Here is a 17,186-nt window from a genome sequence, read left to right as displayed (position 1 = left end):
GCTACATGTTGGGGGTCAATTCAGTACACTGCTCCAGGAAGTATGCTTTTCACATCCTGAAGTTCTGTAGCCGCTGGTCTGCATCCCACACCTGCACGATGATGTCCTCACACTAAGGCACTGAGGCACGTCCTCAGGGTGGTGGACTGAGGAAGGCCTCCATGGACTGATCTCTGGGGGTTGTGCGAATAATACGGAATAAGGTGCCGTTGACCAACAGTACCTAGGAGAAGGGAACTGATTCCAAACCGGGGCAGACAGAGGCTGCTAAACCTTTTTTAGGCCCATCAGTCTAGGAGAAGGAAACTCTGATCTCAAACCTGCGCTCTCTCCCTACAGGGAATATGTTGCAGTCCTTGTGCCTGTGCATGATGGTTGGTGTGAAAAGAGAGAGTGGGGTTGGAACTCACACGCCAGCCTCACTTCAATCAGGTCACGTGTGACATATCTCTCTTGACACTAAAGAGTTACCTCTTGATAGAAGTCCTACAATGATGGGCGAAGCGGTGTCAGATGCAGGAGGAGGATACCACTGAAAGCATTTAGGCACAACCCTGAACATGGGCAGTGCAGATGTGATGGTTGTCTGTTTGCAGAACTGGAACAACAGCAGCTCTGGTATCCTGCCTAGGTGACAAAGCAGCCCGATTTAAGGGCAGTGCTGCTTTCTTCGAAAGACAAGGGGGAGATCGAAACAGAAGCTACGCTTTGCTTCCTGGAACATGCACACATTTCTTGATAGCGATGATCACCATGAGCGCAGGACAGCAATCGTTGGTAGAGAACTTGCATGTTATAACATCCATGTTGCAGCCTTAAGCGAAACGTATTTCTGGTACCTGCCAGTTCACAGAGGTTGGAGCAGGCTATTCATATTACCGTGTGGACAACCCTGAGGATCATCCAAGGCAAGCAGGGGTTGGCTTCACGATCGGGACTCCACTAGACCCACAGCTTGAATCCCAACCACACACCGTCAGTCCTCGCCTCATGACTGCAAAGCTTAGCCTGAGGCAGGGACAATGCCTTGTGCTTGTTAGTGCACATGCTGAACAAAAAAGCAGTCCAATAGCACCTTAAAGACTAACAGAATAATTTATTAGGTGATGAGCATTCGTGGGACATGCCCACTTCTTCAGCCCATAGCCTTACCAGAACAGACTCAATATTTAAGGCATAGAAGACCAAAAATAGTAATCAAGGTTGACAAATCAGAAAAATATTATCAAGGTGAGCAAATCAGATAATGGGGGGGGCAGAAGGGGGCAAGGGAGTCAAGAATTAGATTAAGCCATGTATGCAAAAGAGCCCCTATAATGACCTAAAAAATTCCCATCCCGGTTCAAACCACGTGTTAATGTGTCGAATTTGAACATAAAAGAGAGTTCAGCTGCCTCCTTCTAAAGTAGTGTGAAAATTCCTCTTCAGTAAGACGCAGATTCTTAAGTCATTAACAGAATGGCCCACTCCATTCAAATGCTTGCTGATCAGTTTGTGGATCAGGAATGTTTTTATGTCTGTTTTGTGCCCATTAATTCTTTATCTAAGAGAGTTTGAAGTCTGTCCAATATACAAAGCATCTGGTCATTGTTGGCACATGATGGCATATATGATGGTAGTTGAGGAACATGAGAATGTTCCCGTGATTCTGTGAATAGAATAACCTGGTTAGGTCCAGTGAAGGTATCTCCAGAATAGATATGTTGACAAAGCTGGTAACGGGCTTTGTTGCAAGGAAAAGTCTCAGGACTGGTGTTCCTGCAGTATAGAGTGTTGGTGAGTATAGAGTTCCTGTTGGTGAGAATCCTCATAAGGTTGGGAGGTTGTCTGTAGGAGAGAACAGGCCTGTCTCCTAGGGCCTTCTGGAGTGTGGCATCCTGATAAAGGATAGGTTGTAGGTCTTTACTAATGCGTTGCAGTGGTTTGAGTTGGGGGCTGTAGGTAATGACCAGTGGTGTTCTGTTCTTGGCTTTTTTGGGCCTATCTGGGAGTAGCTGGTCTCTGGGTATTTGTCTGGCCCTGTCGATTTGTTTTTTTATTTCGCCTGGTGGGTAATTCAGGTTTATGAATATTTGGTAAAGATCTTGTAGTTTTCAGTCTCTGTCAGTAGGACCAGAGCAAATGCGATTGTACCTAAGGGCTTGTCTGTAAACAATGAATTTAGTTGTGTGTGCAGGAGGGAAGCTAGAAGTGTGTAGGGAAGTATAGCGACCAGTGGGCTTCTGGTAATGGATGGATAAAAAGAACCACACAGAAAGCAAACAAATGGTTCGGTATTGGCGATTGGCATCCTAGCTGGTGAGTGTGGGTGCTCAGCACCTCACTATCTGTAAAGCGCACTCAACAGAGGACAGTATCTGGGCATTAAAGCAGTGGTTCACATTTGCATAGTCTTCTCCACAGAGGGCCTCAGACAGTTGTGCTCTTCACCCCCGGTATGGATTGAGAGGCTTTCATTGCTAGGTGTCAGGTCTGGAGGGTGTTGGAAGTGTTTGTGTTTGCTTGGGTGAGAAGGCTACTGTGGACCTGTGCATTTAACTCTAACTACAGGAGACCAGGATGAGACTCGTGCAGGGGAAGGTTATCACACATCTGCTTTGAGGTGCAGATGGGGGAAGTTCTTGCACCTTCCTCTGCAGCATTTGGCATTGGCCACTGCCAGAGGCAGGATACTGCGTCAGATGGACTGTGGATCTGACCCATTCTGACAATTCCGATATTTAACAATATGCACTGAGCACAGATCATTTTGGGTTCAGTCTCACGCTGCCACTAACCAGGTAGCTTGTTCTACCGCCAAGCACCCTATGCATGGCAGTGTTATGGCTGGTGAGTTCCAGCACAAAGCTCTTTCTGTTCCTCTCTCGAGGAAGCTACAAAGGGAAGCAAAAATCTCAGCTATGTGCACCTGTTCAGTATAAAATGTAGGTAACTCTGGGCTCCTGGCAAGTGGCCAACGCAGCCCTGGTACACTCTGTCCCTCCCCATTAAACCTAGGTCATCAAAGAGCATCCGACATGTTCCAGTTTATATCATCACAGTTCCTTCAGCGCATACAGGCCGTCACATAGAATTCAGGGGGGGGTGGTTTTAATTTACATGAACCTGCAGGAAAATCAGCTTTGTCATTTTTTAAATATTTGGCATTGTCATAGGACCTGAAAGCAGTGATATTTTTATAGATTCGTTGCATTTAAGACAGGGATGGCCTGTCAGAGAAGGTCAGATTAGATAATCTGTAAAACAGGCCATTACATTTTATCCAGTTATCCATGTATTGAGCCCAGTAACTTGTGTTTAGCTGGAGCATCCTCCAGACATTTTATTTCAAGACTTCAAGTGTTGTATAAAGTCCACCACTCCCCTGGGGAGTTTGTTGCAGTGAAATACATGCTTAATTTTTCATTTGCGTTTATCTGGCATCCGCTTTCTTGATATACTTTTCCTGATAGATTAGAGGCCTTAAATTCCCTGGTGTTTTCTTCTTTCCCTGGTGTTTTCTTCTCATCAAGGTACTTTATGTTGTAATCCAGTCCCCTTTCAATCTTCCCTGTGAGAACATAAACTGAGCTCATAGAATCACAGGATCCTGGGGCTGGAAGGGACCTCAGGAGGTCATCGAGTCCAGCCCCCTGCCTAACACATGATCAACTCTGACTAAATCATCCCAGCCAGGACTTTGTCAAGCCAGGACTTAAAAACCTCTAAGGACAGAGATTCCACCTCCTCTCTAGTGAAGTCTCATGAAGTCTCTTGCTGCAAGGCATTTTCTCCAGCCATTGAATAACTTTTGTGGTTCTTTTCTGCACTCTCTCCAATTTTTCAACATCCTGTTAAGAACACAGACCCCAGGACTGTACATAATACTGCAGTATTAGCCTCACCACAGCTGCATGTAGAGGTAAAATCACCTCCCTGTTCTCTGTCACTCATCCTCTGTTCAGACATCCAAGGACCATATTATCCCTTTTTGCCTCAACCTCGCACGAGGATCTCATGTTGTTACTTGTCTACTGTCACCTCCTCCACCTTTTCCAGTTGTGGCTTTCCAGGAGGCATCTCCCATTCACTAGGCGTGACCTGTAGTCCTCCTTCCCAGATGGAAAACTCCGCATTTTGGCTACACTGAAATGCATTGTGTTTGAATGTGTGCAGCTTGCCAAACAATCCAGACCATGCTGTACGCCTGCCTGGTCCTCCGTGTTACTTCCCATTCCGCCAACCTTTGACTCTGCCACGAATTTTGCCAGCAGTGATTTTATATCCAGGTCATCGATGAGAATATTGAATAGCATCAGGCCTACAACTGATCTCTGCAGAACCCTCGGAGATGTCTCACATTTGATGATCACTCCCTACGGATGATTCCTTTTTGAGACCTGTCAGTTAGTTCTTAATCCATGTATTTGATCTGTAGGGCCCAGGAATAGCCAACCTCTGCCTCACCGGGTGACCCATAGTTTGAGCAAATATTGCAGATTCCCTACTTTCTTTTTACTGCGGACTATGTGTTTGGTCCCGGCTGGAAGAAATTCCCAGGGTGGGACAGCAGAGCAGTTATCACAGGGGTGGGCAAACTAGAGCTAGTGACCATGTTTAGCCTGGCCCATTAGATCTTTAACTTTGTTTTTGCAGTTCCTGCCGGGGAGCAGAATTGGGGACTGGCTGTTGGTCCATGCAGCTCCTGGAAGCAGGGGCAGCCGGGGGGCTCCACACGTTGCATCTGCCCCAAGCACTGGCTCTGCAGCTCTCATAGTCTGGGGATCACAGCCAGTGGGAGATGTGGAAGTAGTGCCTGCAGATGGGCACTGCATAGAGCCATTTGGCTGTGCCTCTGCGTAGGAACTGGATGGGGGACATGCCATCGCTTCTGGGAGCTGCTTGAGATATGCACTGCCTGGAGCCTGCACCTCTCAGCCTCCCGCACACCAACCCCTGGCCCAGCTCTGATCCCCTTCCCACTCTCCAGAACCTTTGGTCCCAGCCCAGAGCACCTTCCTGCACTCCAAATTCCTCATCCCCAGCCCAACCCCAGTGTCCCGAACCCCACTCCCACTTCTCAACCCCTTGGTTCCAGCCTGGAGCACCTTCCTGCACCCAAACCCCTTATCCCTGGTCCCACCCTACAGCCTGTACCTCCAGCGGGAGTCCTCACCTCCTCCACATGCTCACCTACTGCCCCAGCCAAGAGTCCCCCCATATGCTGAGCTCCACTTTTCTGGCCCCACCCCCAGAGTCCACACCTCCAGCTGGAACCCGTCTTTCACCATAACCCCCTATTGCAGGAGCATTCCAAAAATGCCACACAATTTCCATTCTGATATTGGCCTCAGGCCAATAAGGTTCCCCACCCCTGAGTTAGTGGAACAAGAAGCTAAAGATGTAAATGTTCTGCCACCTAGTGGACAAATGGATAGTAGCAATGCACAGCTCACACCATGGTCCGGATTCCTCCAGCAACGGGGGAGATGAGTAATTCCCATTCCTGGTATAATCATCATCCCCACCTAACAGTTCAGAAAACAGAGGTACAGGGTGTCTAAATGTTTTTCCCAGAGTCATTATGTAAGCAGTTGGCAGAGCTGGGAACAAAACTCAGTTCTCCTCACTCCTAGTTGTCTGAATTAACCCAAGATCATTTAGTCCAGACTGGTAAACCGGCTGAGAGAAGAGGATAATCTCATGCCAAGGTGCTAGACCAGAATGTAGGAGACCTGGATTTCATTCCTACACTTGCCATGGACTGTGCGGGTGAGACCTTGGGCAAGGCATGTCATCCTTCTCTGCCTAGTTCCCTGTCTATAATAAGTGAGAAGAATATGGTCCTGTCTCCCAGAAGTGCTGTGAAGTGCTCAGACATAATGGTGAAGTGTCATATAAGCAGATCAATGAAAGAACTTTTTCTCTCTCTACATTTCTCTCCATTTTCTCTCCATCCAGTTTATAAACATGTTGTATACTTGATTATGGACCAAAAAGCAAGTATAATGGGGCTCCTCTCCTTCCCAAACGTGTTATACCTTTACAAGAGATGTGGTGCCTATGAAAACCTCTGGACTAATTTAGCTGTTCTCATCAGTCAGCAAATTATGGTTTGCTGGAGATGAAAAGTACAGTTCGATACTTCTGGTCTCGATCACATCCACAACCTTTCCTTAAGGTTTGACATTTCACATTCAGGTATCAGGAACAGAATTTTGCTAAAGGGTTTGTCTTGACTAAGAAAAAATAGTTGAGTTTCCATTGGGCTTAGGTGCCATGTGCAGCTCGGTTGGAATTAAACTTGCCCTTTTAATTCATCTAGATGCAGGGAAACACTTTGCTGCTCACTTAGCCTAGATCTCTATTAGGAAAATATGTCAAATTCAGGTAAGGTGCAGTATGGCTGCATGAGATCAACTTGACATAAACTCAAGCACTTTTCCTAGTCAAGATAAAACAAACCACACAAGTCCAGGCTGTGGACATAGCTTTCAGCTTAGATGTCTGTTATCCATCTCCAGTCCACAATTTCTACCAGTGTCTTTCAAGATTGCCTGAGTGTACAGAGTATGTCCTAAAGAGGCTCTTCGATTGAATCAATCATAATATAGGTCAGCCAAGAGAGGCTTATTATTCCATCCCACGTTATTTCACTGGGAGGCAGTCGAAGTGACTCCCAGCTCACTTTCTTGTGAGAAATACAATGGATTTAGGCTTAATGCTATTGCCTTCTTAAGGCAGGGATATAACAATGGCCACGTTATTAGGGCCCAGCTGATTGTTTTAATTGCAAATACAACCAACAGCATGATTTCTGAAGCTGGAACACAACTTGCAGGTCTCAAGCTTACCCCACATTTTCTATTTTAAGGGATATCCTGAGAGTGCCTCGAGTCCTGTATTCAATAAGGAGCTCAGACCCATTTGATCAGATTCAATGTATGCTGTTTCAAGTAATAGTCACATAACAGGCAATATATGGTGATGATATAAATGTAGGATTTTGTAATACAAATAATCAATGGGGAGTTTTGTCCCCTAAAAAAATCTCTCCATACTTGTGACCCTCACCACAATATTATCTGAGTTCCTCACCATCATTAAGGGATTTTATTCTTGCAATACCCCTGTGAGAGAGGGAAGTACTATTCACATTTTATAGTAACTTGCTCAAGGTCATACAAGACGTCTGTGGTTGAATTAGGAATTGAAACCAAGTTTATGGAGTCATAATGCAAACCATCCTTCTTAATATCTCACTGTAAGCTTGGCCCAGGACATTTTGTACAGTTGGCCTCTGTTTCCTCAGATAGGCTATACAAGTGCTGTTGCTATAGGTGTCTTCTGTTGGAAGAGACATCATACTGGGAAACTGATCACTTGTGGTCTTTAAAACCCCCTGAGTATGTTATGTTAAAACTGGGGTTTTAATGCAGGTGCCTTTAGCTTTGAAGTGTGGGTAACTACATTCTGTCTTTCCACATTTTCCAGAAGTGTAAATCAAGTATGCAGATGTTCTTGAATGTCCTACTGTGGCTGTAGACAGAAGAAAATGTAGCCTAATATTTAGAATACAGGATAAGTAGTCAACACTGCCACTGTTCCTGGGACTGCCATTGGCTCTGTGCGACTTTGGGAAAATAACTTCTCTCTGTGTCTTAGCTTCTTTATCTGTAAAACAGCATTTTCCCCTATTGTTTGAGCAAGAACAGCTCCTCTATTCTTGCGATTCCTCACCAATTCCTCTTTTGCCCAGAGACCCACATTGCTCTTCCTCTTGACAGGGACAGTTCTAGGCTACACAGTTCCTGACCTATATGGTGAGCAAGTTAGACTGTCTAAATGACCGGTGTCTGTACTCTGCTTTCTCGTCAGAGGTTTTTGAATAGTGTAATTGCCCCCAGTCATAAGCGCTGCCTAAGCCAGCACATATGTGTGTAAGATGGAAAGCCTTGCAGAGAAGACTATCTTAAAAACGGAGAAAGAAATTACACGCCTGCTAATAACTGAGGATCACCTCCAGGTAAGAGGGATTCAGGGCATGCGGGGTGAGCACTGGTCCCCTAAGTTTTTTGCATCCATGGGCAGAATATATATTATGTGCACCAAGGCTTAAGCTGATGTACACCACCGGTAGAAACACCGGCTGCCCACTGTGGGTGCTCTGCTAATCAGGGGGCAGCACCTGAATCTCTTCTGGGCAGTCACCCAAGCGCTCAGCTTATGGCGAACAGTGGGGTGCTGAGGTCCTGGGAGGCTCCAGGCCAGAACGACGTTGTGGGCTCCCTTGCAGGTCCCCCTCCTCCCTGAGGCAGAGGCCCCACCCCCTCGTTTCTGAAGCCCCGCCCCATTCTGCAGCTCCTCTCTCCCGCTTCCTCCTGCCCCACCCTCCAGGGAATAGCAGCAACGCTTTTGCGATTGATCCCTCCCTCTTGCCGTAGGCAAGGAAAGGCTCCTCCCCATCGTACGGTGGCAGGGTCTGGGTTCAACCCCGCCGCTCCCTGGCACGGAGAGGTGTGATTGGCTGAACCCGAGAGCCGGCGATCACGTGGCCGCTTCCCTTGCAGTGACCGCGGGGCCTGAGGGCAGCGGGGCGGCCTGTGGTGAGGCCTGTGGACGATGAGCGGCGCCCGGCGGAAGGAGGAGTCGCCACCGCCGCATCCGCAGCAGCACCTGGTGGCCAACGGCGGCGGCGCGCTGCGGGGGTCTGTGTGGGGCAAGGCGCTGCGCAGCGACTCCGCCTGGGAGGACAAGGTGCGGCTGGGCCTTGGCATGGGGGGCCCGGCCCGGCCCGTGCTCGTGCTCGTCCCCCCCGGCTCTGGCTGTCCGCTGGTGTCACCCGTGGGTGCTGGCCGGGGCGGGGGGCTGCCGCCGCTGTCCGCGGGGGTCACCCTTGGGTGCTGGTGTTGGGGGCTGTCGCGGTCAGGGAAGGCCCTTTTCGTTTATTTCCTGTTAGGTTTTCCGAGGGTGTATCAAAAGCAAAACAGACCGGTCCCATTTTCCTGGCGAGACTAAGGCGCGCGACGCTCGGGGGGAGGTTTCAGGCTCTCTGTTGGAGAGCGGGTCTGTCCTGATTTTATAAGTTTTCTTTCATAGTTGGAGCTATAAAACTTTTCACTTAAGCAGCTAAAGGCACTAAGTACACGTAACCAAGGCTGCTGCTTAGGATGCAGTGAACGACTTAGAGCTGGCTTAGCCCAAGTTTATGCTATGAGCTAAGGTGTTGGTACAGTAAACTCTTTCTTATCCAGCATTCTATTATCCAGAACTCTCAAATAAGTGGCATGTTAACTATAAGTAAATTTTAGTTACATTTTCTATGTGTACAGTATAGTGACTGTAAATACACATAAATATGGTACAAGTTTACAGTGTACGGTACTACTGTTGGTGAATAAAGTATGCTTCATACATTTTTGTTTGTTTCTTAATATCTAATTTTGTCATTGTTTGGTGTTATACGTTGCTAAGTATACCTCTCTATTATCTGGAATATTTAAATATCTGGCTACCTCCCAGTCTCAGAGCTGCTGGATATGAAAGAATTTACTGTATAGATATGTTTCTAAGGGGTATGAAAAATTCACTCCCCTGAAGGGTGCTGCCATGCCAACCTAACAGTGCTAGTGATGGGAGAGCTTCTGTCTACACAACAGGGTTACTGCCACTTGTGCGGGTGGATGAAACTTTGCCTTTAATGTAATATTTTCAGGGAGCGGTGCAGTTGCATGGCTTCAACTGACTGACTGCGCCTCTGTGTGGCAGCATGGTTTCTCAAAGCTGGGGGGAAGCCCCACTGCAGTGTCAGACAGCCCTGCCACTGGGCAGGTAGTCTCTGCCACGGGGTTTCTTTCCTGCTACCCCCAGCTGGGTGAGTTCGGGGCTGGAGCACTTTCGAATTGCACTTAACTCGCATTAAATCGCATTAAGCACAAATTGAAATTGCACATACTGGGGGATTACTGTAATGCTACAGCAGTGATAAAACAGTGAATGGATTTCAGAAATCGGCTGGCATAGATGGAGCCTCTAGTACTTGGTGCAGACTTATCTAAGCTTAAAAATGCATGTTGGCATAGTTGTACCAGTAGTGGTATATTGCTTAAACCCTCTTAGTGGCAACAATTTGTCAGTATAGCTTAAGCCAGTTACCTGAACAGGTAATTTTTGCTTGGAGAAGGCCTACTTTGCAGGTGTAACTGTGCTTAGAATATGTTTTCTGCTGGCAAGCTATGTCATTTGAAATGAGAGGAAAAATTGCACTCTTGACTGATATAGCTTTATTGGTAAACTTTTAAAAGGTAGACCAGATCTAAGGCTTAGTGAGCTTCATTTGCTCACATGTACCACCTCTGCTGCAGAAATACAGTTCTTCTGTAATTTATGTCAAACAACTCATTCAGTCTTTCTCTGTTTCAATTCCCTATCTGCAGTAGATGAGACTAATACTTTCTTACCTTTATAAGAGTGCTGTGAGAGTGAAGTTAACTAACTTCTGTTAGGTGCTCAGATATTATGGCAGTCATATAAATAGATCTCCAGCTTCCTGTTTCTTCACTTGCTCTCTGTGTATCCAACTAATCTTACTGTCACCTTTTGAGTGTCCTAAGTGATTACAATGCCATAGGTGGCACTTACGTCATTGTTTAGACTAGTGGCTTAAAAGGCTTATTTGTTGTTCAGGTCTGAAAAACATTGCCTGTAATGAGATCTAGAAAGTAACTGGTTACAAATGTTCAGTGTGAGTTCTACCACTTACGTGTATTTATAGGGGACCAAGGTCTTCTCTGTAACACCAAGTGTTAATTACAGAGTAAGTGCACTTGGGATTTTTGCAAAGGTAGCTAAGGGCAGGAGTCAGCTCATTGGTCTGTTTTAGAGTTAAATTAACTTTCTACCTGCACAGTCAAAAAAAAATCAAAACAAGGAATAAGCCAAAGGAAGCCTCCAAATATTAGTTCTCTTGTAAAATGGTCACTCGCCTGAGCTATCTGGAGGGTAGCACAGTGTAACTTGTGAGGCTGAGTGTGTCTCGTTGTCATGATTTAGCTTTTCTGCAATATTTTTCTAAATCTCATGGCAGCTCAATAGTTAGTTATGGTCTCTTTCTGTTTCATTAAAACAACACATTAAGGCCTGGATTCTGTAAAATGGATGCTTATACTTGACTGTAAGCACATGAATTGTTTGGCTTAAATCATTGGGAGTACCCTTGCATGTGTAAAATTAAGTTCCCTCTTCCCACATGTCAGTTATAAGGATTCTCCAGATCTGAAGAAGTGGGTCTGTCCCACGAAAGTTTGTCGCCTAATAAATAATATTGTTGGTCTTTAAGGTGCTAGAGGACTGCTTCCCTCTTTTTTGCCCTCCCCTCCACCCCCGCATATGTGTTTGTGTATTCAGAGCTGTGACTAATGCAGGGCTGCCTCTATCTCAGGGAACAGTTATTTTTTCTTTTTATGAAGTTGTACCTGGAGATGACAGAGAATCTGTCAAACCGCTTAACTGAGGGCATGTTAAAATAAGCCTTAGTGTCATTTTATATTAAAAAAAAATCAGTATTAGTATATCTTGATTCATACTTTGATAGCAATTTTTAAAAAACCTCCACATTTAGAAGAACCTGGGCTCTGATTTTGATGTTATTTTTAGCTAGTATGGTAACATTTCTGCATTTCCTGTTATCAGTAAGCTGTGATTTCAGACTTTTTGTTGTGATAGAGCAATCACCAGATTGATGGCTTGCATTTTCACTGTGGGCAGTCAGTCGTGCAGTAACAGGTCTTCAACTCTCTGGTGCGGTTGTCAACACAGCAAAGGAGTAACTTAAGCACCTGTCGATACTGCCACAGTGTCACCTGAGCATCTTTGTATGCAGATGTTTCTTTAAAAATAACATTGACTCTGAACAAAGACTAGGTCAGATTTTTTTCTGAGTTATGCCAGTGCCCCCTGTCTTTAGTGAAGTTACAAGGCGCATTTGAAAGCAGAATTGAATTTTGGTTTGACTCATGCAGCAGGGTAGAAAACAAGCATTCCTAGCTTCATGACCTCAGAGGAGAACAGGAATAGAAAGTTGCGCATTATTGTTATTCACTTATCCAGATGTGGCTCTGAATACACACACGAGATTGAATTTAGGTATGAGCAGTTTTTAGTCTTGTTAGGAATATAATTAAACTTTAAACAGTGCTTTTTCCATAACTCTGATTTTCTCTGCCCTCCAGCAATCTCATGGAGAGTCAAAATCAAAGCCTTTCCTAACTGATAATGGTCTTTATCTCCATAATGCATACACACCAGCTTCTCTCATTTGTGGTTGCTTGAGTGTGCTGATTTGCTGGCAACATGTGTTTGTGGGTGGTGGGAAAGACATCAAGAATGATACAGGTTTTTATAACTGGTAAATATAAATAGCGGAATCGTTGGAGCTAGGAACATTTTTAGTAACTAATTCTAAAACCAATGGGGTATCTGTTCTGTGTTCAGCCAGCAGGAGGACTGTAAACTAAAGCCAGAACTTAGAAACAAGAGAAAATCTGTTTATTGCCATTAGCTACTTTCAAATACTTAATATGTCAAGAAAATATATATAATTTCCTTTCAGAAAGCAAAGGAGATGTTCAGACCCTCAGTTTGTCCATGGTAGCTGCTTGAGAGGTTCTTGTAAATGTTTTATCTAAACTAGATGAGGTGTATGAGATTATAAACTCTGCTGTTTTTCTTATTTTTTCTCTCCTCAGGATGAGTTTTTAGACGTGATCTACTGGTTCCGACAGATCATTGCAGTTATTTTGGGAATCATCTGGGGCGTAGTTCCACTGAAAGGCTTTGTGGGAATAGCAATGTAAGGGTTCTTTTCTCTTATCTGACATGTTTGTGGGGATTTTTTTTTAGATGTGGAGGCCATAATATCTCTAGTCTATTTTTAAGACAGCAAAGCAGTGAGGTAATGAAAATGCATTGAAGTCTGACATTCCCTTTAAACACTGTATGATAGTCCAAAAAATAAATTGTGGTCTCATGAGACAGCTGGCACCTGTAACTCTCCTCTCCCTGCACCTTTCTGAATGGTCCTTTTTTGTTTTTTAAAACCATTCTCAGACTTACTGGAGAATTGTCCAGGTTCTGTCTTTTAGAATGGTGATTTTGAATATCTACCATACCAAGGTCCCTTTTTTCTAGTACTGGGATTCGATCCCATGTAACTAGGATGGCTATGAGAGAGACAGAGTATTTGCAGCTTCCAAGTTGAGCACCCTTTTTGTAGAAGCCCCTTTACACTGTCCTTGAAGGTGATAAAGTGCAGTCACAGGGAAGCAGCAGATTGGGTCCTGAGTGCGTTGGGGTGAGATGAGTGAGCCCTGTTTGACTTTGAGTTTAGTTTACTACGCTTAACTGGTGCTGAAACCTAAGGATCAAGAGACTCACTGTATTTCTGTCCTTGGGTTTTAGCTTTTATGCGAGTTACCTCCTGACCATTTAACCACCAGTCCCTGCCTGTATGGATAGGAGGGATAGCTCAGTGGTTTGAGCATTGGTCTGCTAAACCCAGGGCTGTAAATTCAATCCTTGAGGAGGCCATTTAGGGACTGGGGCAAATAGACGTCAGGGATGGTGTTTGGTCCTGACAAGAGGGCAGGGGACTGAACTAGATGACCTCCTGAGGTCCCTTCCAGCTCTAGGAGATGTGTATCTCCAAGTATATATAATACATAAATGGCCACAAATATGTGCTCTACTGGCAGAGTATGATGGACCTAATCTCGGGTATGGATAAGAACTTGTTCCCTGCTGCAGCCATATGAAGTCAGCCTACAGGTGCACTTGTAGATCCAGCACTTGACAGGCTAGTAAAAGGGCGGGTAGTTTTAACATTTCTTGCACTAGAGAGAACGTGCTTACTTTCCAGAAGGCAGAAGAGTTTGAACTGGAGTCTCTAGCAAGCTGGGGACATGAAGAGACTATCCTACTCGTTGGCTGTTATGTTGATAACATCATTAAACATCTTATCCTGTAATCGGGAAATGATGGCTCCTAATATCTGTGTCCCCAGATTCTGCCTGATCAACGCTGGTGTCCTGTACCTCTATTTTAATAGCTTTCAGCAGATTGACGAAGAGGAATATGGAGGCACATGGGAGCTAACAAAAGAAGGATTCATGACATCGTTTGCGCTGTTTTTGGTAATCCCTCCCCTCCTGCTCCTCACTTCCTTTCCAGTTGCCCAAGTTACTGCCTGTGGAGTAGCAGTAGTGAGATATGAGTAGGAATATGCCATGGAATCCTAGGTAGGGGAGGGCCAAGGGGCAGAAACTTCACAGCTGGGGAAAAGCTCTACTTCAGCCATTGTAAGGTCAGCTAATTCTTATTGTTCCCCCTCTTTCTGGCAAACAGATGACACAAAGTTAGGAAAATTAACACTTTGAAGCTGTGGTATCCAACCACTTCACTATTGCAAACTAGTCAAATTATTCTGAAAAATATATTTATTGTTCAAGCCAACTAGTCATACTGAACTGGCCAAATAGCCACATGTGGCTAGTGTGTTGGACACCACAGCTTTGGAGGATGGAGCTAACATTCAGAGGGATCTTGGTAAACTGGAGAATTGGGCTAGAGACCAAAAAATGAAAACGAAAACCAGAAGATGCTGTGCTTGGGAATAAAAAACAAATGCACAAATACAGAGGGATAACTGTCTTGTCAGCAGCACTGCTCAGATGGATCTTAGAGTTCTGGTGGACCACAGCCTCAGCATGAATCAGCAATGCTATGGTCTTACCCCCACCCCCCAAAAATCAATTTTAGGTTGCAACTTACAGGAGCTGTTAACCAGTTATGAACAAAGCAGTATTGTCTCACCTGGAGTACTGCGAGTAGGTTTCACAACCAGTGTGTAGAAAGTTTGTAGAGACGCTGGACAGGATCCAGTGGTGAGCAGCAAAGATCAAAGGGGTGGAGCACATGCCTAAAGCCGAGGAACTGGGTATGTTTAGTTTGGAAAAGAGGAGATTAAGGGGGGACGTGGTAGCAGTCTTCAGATACGTGAAATGATGCCAAAAGATGGAGAAAAGTTGTTCATTCTTGCCACAGACGGCTGGACAAGGTTCAAAATTACCGCATAGCAGGCTTTAGAGTAAACCTCAAGACAAATGTTCTAACGATAAGAACAGCAAGACAATGGAACAGATGCCAAGGGAGCTTGTGGAAGTTCTTTCAGTGGAGCCTTTCAAAAGAAGGGTGGATGGTCAGTCATCTGTCTGGGATAATGTAGACACAACACATTCTACCCTTAGCAGGGAGGGTTGACTTGACCCTGGGGTCCTATTTAACCCTATGGTTCTATGATGATGGCAGTGTAATTTTATTTTTAAAATCTGCTCCCCATCTCCAGCATGGTGTAGTCCATTCCACTAGCATTTGTTATGTCAGATTCACTGCTCTTATCTGTCAGGGTCTCTGCTGTGATGTGGTAATATAGCATTTTAAAGATATTTTTCTTTTATGCACTCCCCCTCCGTCCTTCTTCCCCCCCCCCGCCCCCGCTGTACATGTAACCTCATCTATGTTTTGAAGCTGCCATAGATGCTTTGGTGGCATGTCAGTGTGGGGCATGATAAGACTCCAAGCCAATCAGAAAGCAGACTGCAACAGCCTGTGGTACATGACATTACTTATAGCTGTCCACAGTGTGGCCCCAAAGTTGAAGTTTAGTGTCCAATTAGTGACCTCTTACTGAAAACAGAGAGGGGTTTCTGACAGTCAAAGTGACTTTCCCCATGAAGTTGCACCTTGGATTCTGTCTATGGGTGTGTGTCTAGTGCACTCCGTGCATAAGGATGACTTATTGGTAAAACGTGTTACTTTTTTTTTTTTTTTTTTTTTTTAAGGGGGAGGGCGGTAAATGTTTGAAACCTTTCAAGAGGGGCTTGATTAACTTCCACTTTCTCTCCTTCCTGTTTGTTCCTTCTTCAGGTTGTTTGGATAATCTTTTACACTGCCATCCACTACGACTGACGGTCTGCAGCTGTTGGCTCCCTATCCAGTCTTCAATAAATCCAAGACCATTTTAATAAATCAGAGTGTGTAATGGACTGCTGGGCGAGTTAATCAGCCACCTTTTTTTGTACTGGTGGTCCGGGGACCTGGGGCTCTGCCAGGCTCCCTTAACGGAGAAGCTAGTCCGTCTCGATTTTATACAAGTGTTGCTTAGTGGAACTTTTTAAAAAGCCATCAAAACTTTTGAAAGCAGTTCAGGACTGTTCAACTTTTGAACTTTTTCCATGACTTTATTCGATAACTGTGTAACAATTTCCTGTGTGCTAAGAGAATGTTACTTTAATTTGTGTAAGTTACCTCACCCTCTGGATGAAATCTGTCATTAAACTGTGACTTGTCTTCCATTGTTGTCCTTCAGACATACAGTCTTAAAACAGAATTCACTTTGTTACTTTCAGCATTCAAGCAGTACATGGAGCTTATGGTTGCCCTTGCCTTTTTGAAGGTGATTAAAGATGTGATTTATTTGAGGAAATTGACCAGAGAGACTATATATATATATAATTTTGCTGGGGAGAGTTAGTGATCTGCTTTGGGAATGTTTAATATTTAAACAGTATTCATCATGCTTAGGATCTCCATCATGTTTCTGGTAGCCTTGAGGGCTACTCAGTTCCCAGAGCCTACCTCAGAGTTCAGTAGTCTAGATGGACAAAATAATTCCAGAGGCATAACTTTAAATGTCTGAATTTAACTGCTTAAAATCTTAATTATTTTAATAGAGTGTGTGAATATAAATTAAGGGGATTCAAATTCTCTTCATTGACAAATGTAGGGGACTGAGAAAATAAATGCAACTGAGGCAGCTAACGTTGTGCAAAATTATTCACTCTTTAAAAGAAGCACTTTCCCAGGAGCAGATAGCTTCCAGAGTTCATTGTTAAGCTCTTTGTGAAACTGAACAAAGTACCATCTACATCAGACAATGCTGAGCTATCCTGTCAATTAGAGCTACTCCTGAATGCTGCCACAGAGGTAAGCTGTGTGCTGTTTACATGTCTCAAATGCTCAATTCCATATTTTTCTACAGTTTGTATTGAGAGCAGGAATATGCACAGTGCCGCCTATACACTTGATATTCAGAAAGGAGCGTCATTCTGTGGTTTGGTTGTAGAATAGTCCCTGCTGTTCTAACCTATAGT

General features: G+C 44.7%; 1 protein-coding gene across 1 annotated transcript; it reads left to right on the top strand.

Annotated features, from left to right (window-relative positions):
- Positions 1-8,491: 8,491 nt before the first annotated feature.
- RAB5IF (RAB5 interacting factor) lies at positions 8,492-16,383 on the top strand. The gene is made up of 4 exons (XM_075011956.1): positions 8,492-8,736; positions 12,726-12,829; positions 14,039-14,168; positions 15,961-16,383. Exons 1-4 carry the CDS (start codon positions 8,602-8,604, stop codon positions 16,000-16,002), a joined length of 411 nt encoding a protein of 136 aa, XP_074868057.1. The 5' UTR covers positions 8,492-8,601; the 3' UTR covers positions 16,003-16,383.
- Positions 16,384-17,186: the final 803 nt, after the last annotated feature.

This window comes from Carettochelys insculpta, chromosome 17, assembly GCF_033958435.1.
Source record: "Carettochelys insculpta isolate YL-2023 chromosome 17, ASM3395843v1, whole genome shotgun sequence".
In the NCBI taxonomy this organism is placed as follows: domain Eukaryota; kingdom Metazoa; phylum Chordata; order Testudines; family Carettochelyidae; genus Carettochelys; species Carettochelys insculpta.
Note: the sequence above shows the minus strand (reverse complement) of the source record. Positions and strands in the feature narration are given on the sequence as shown.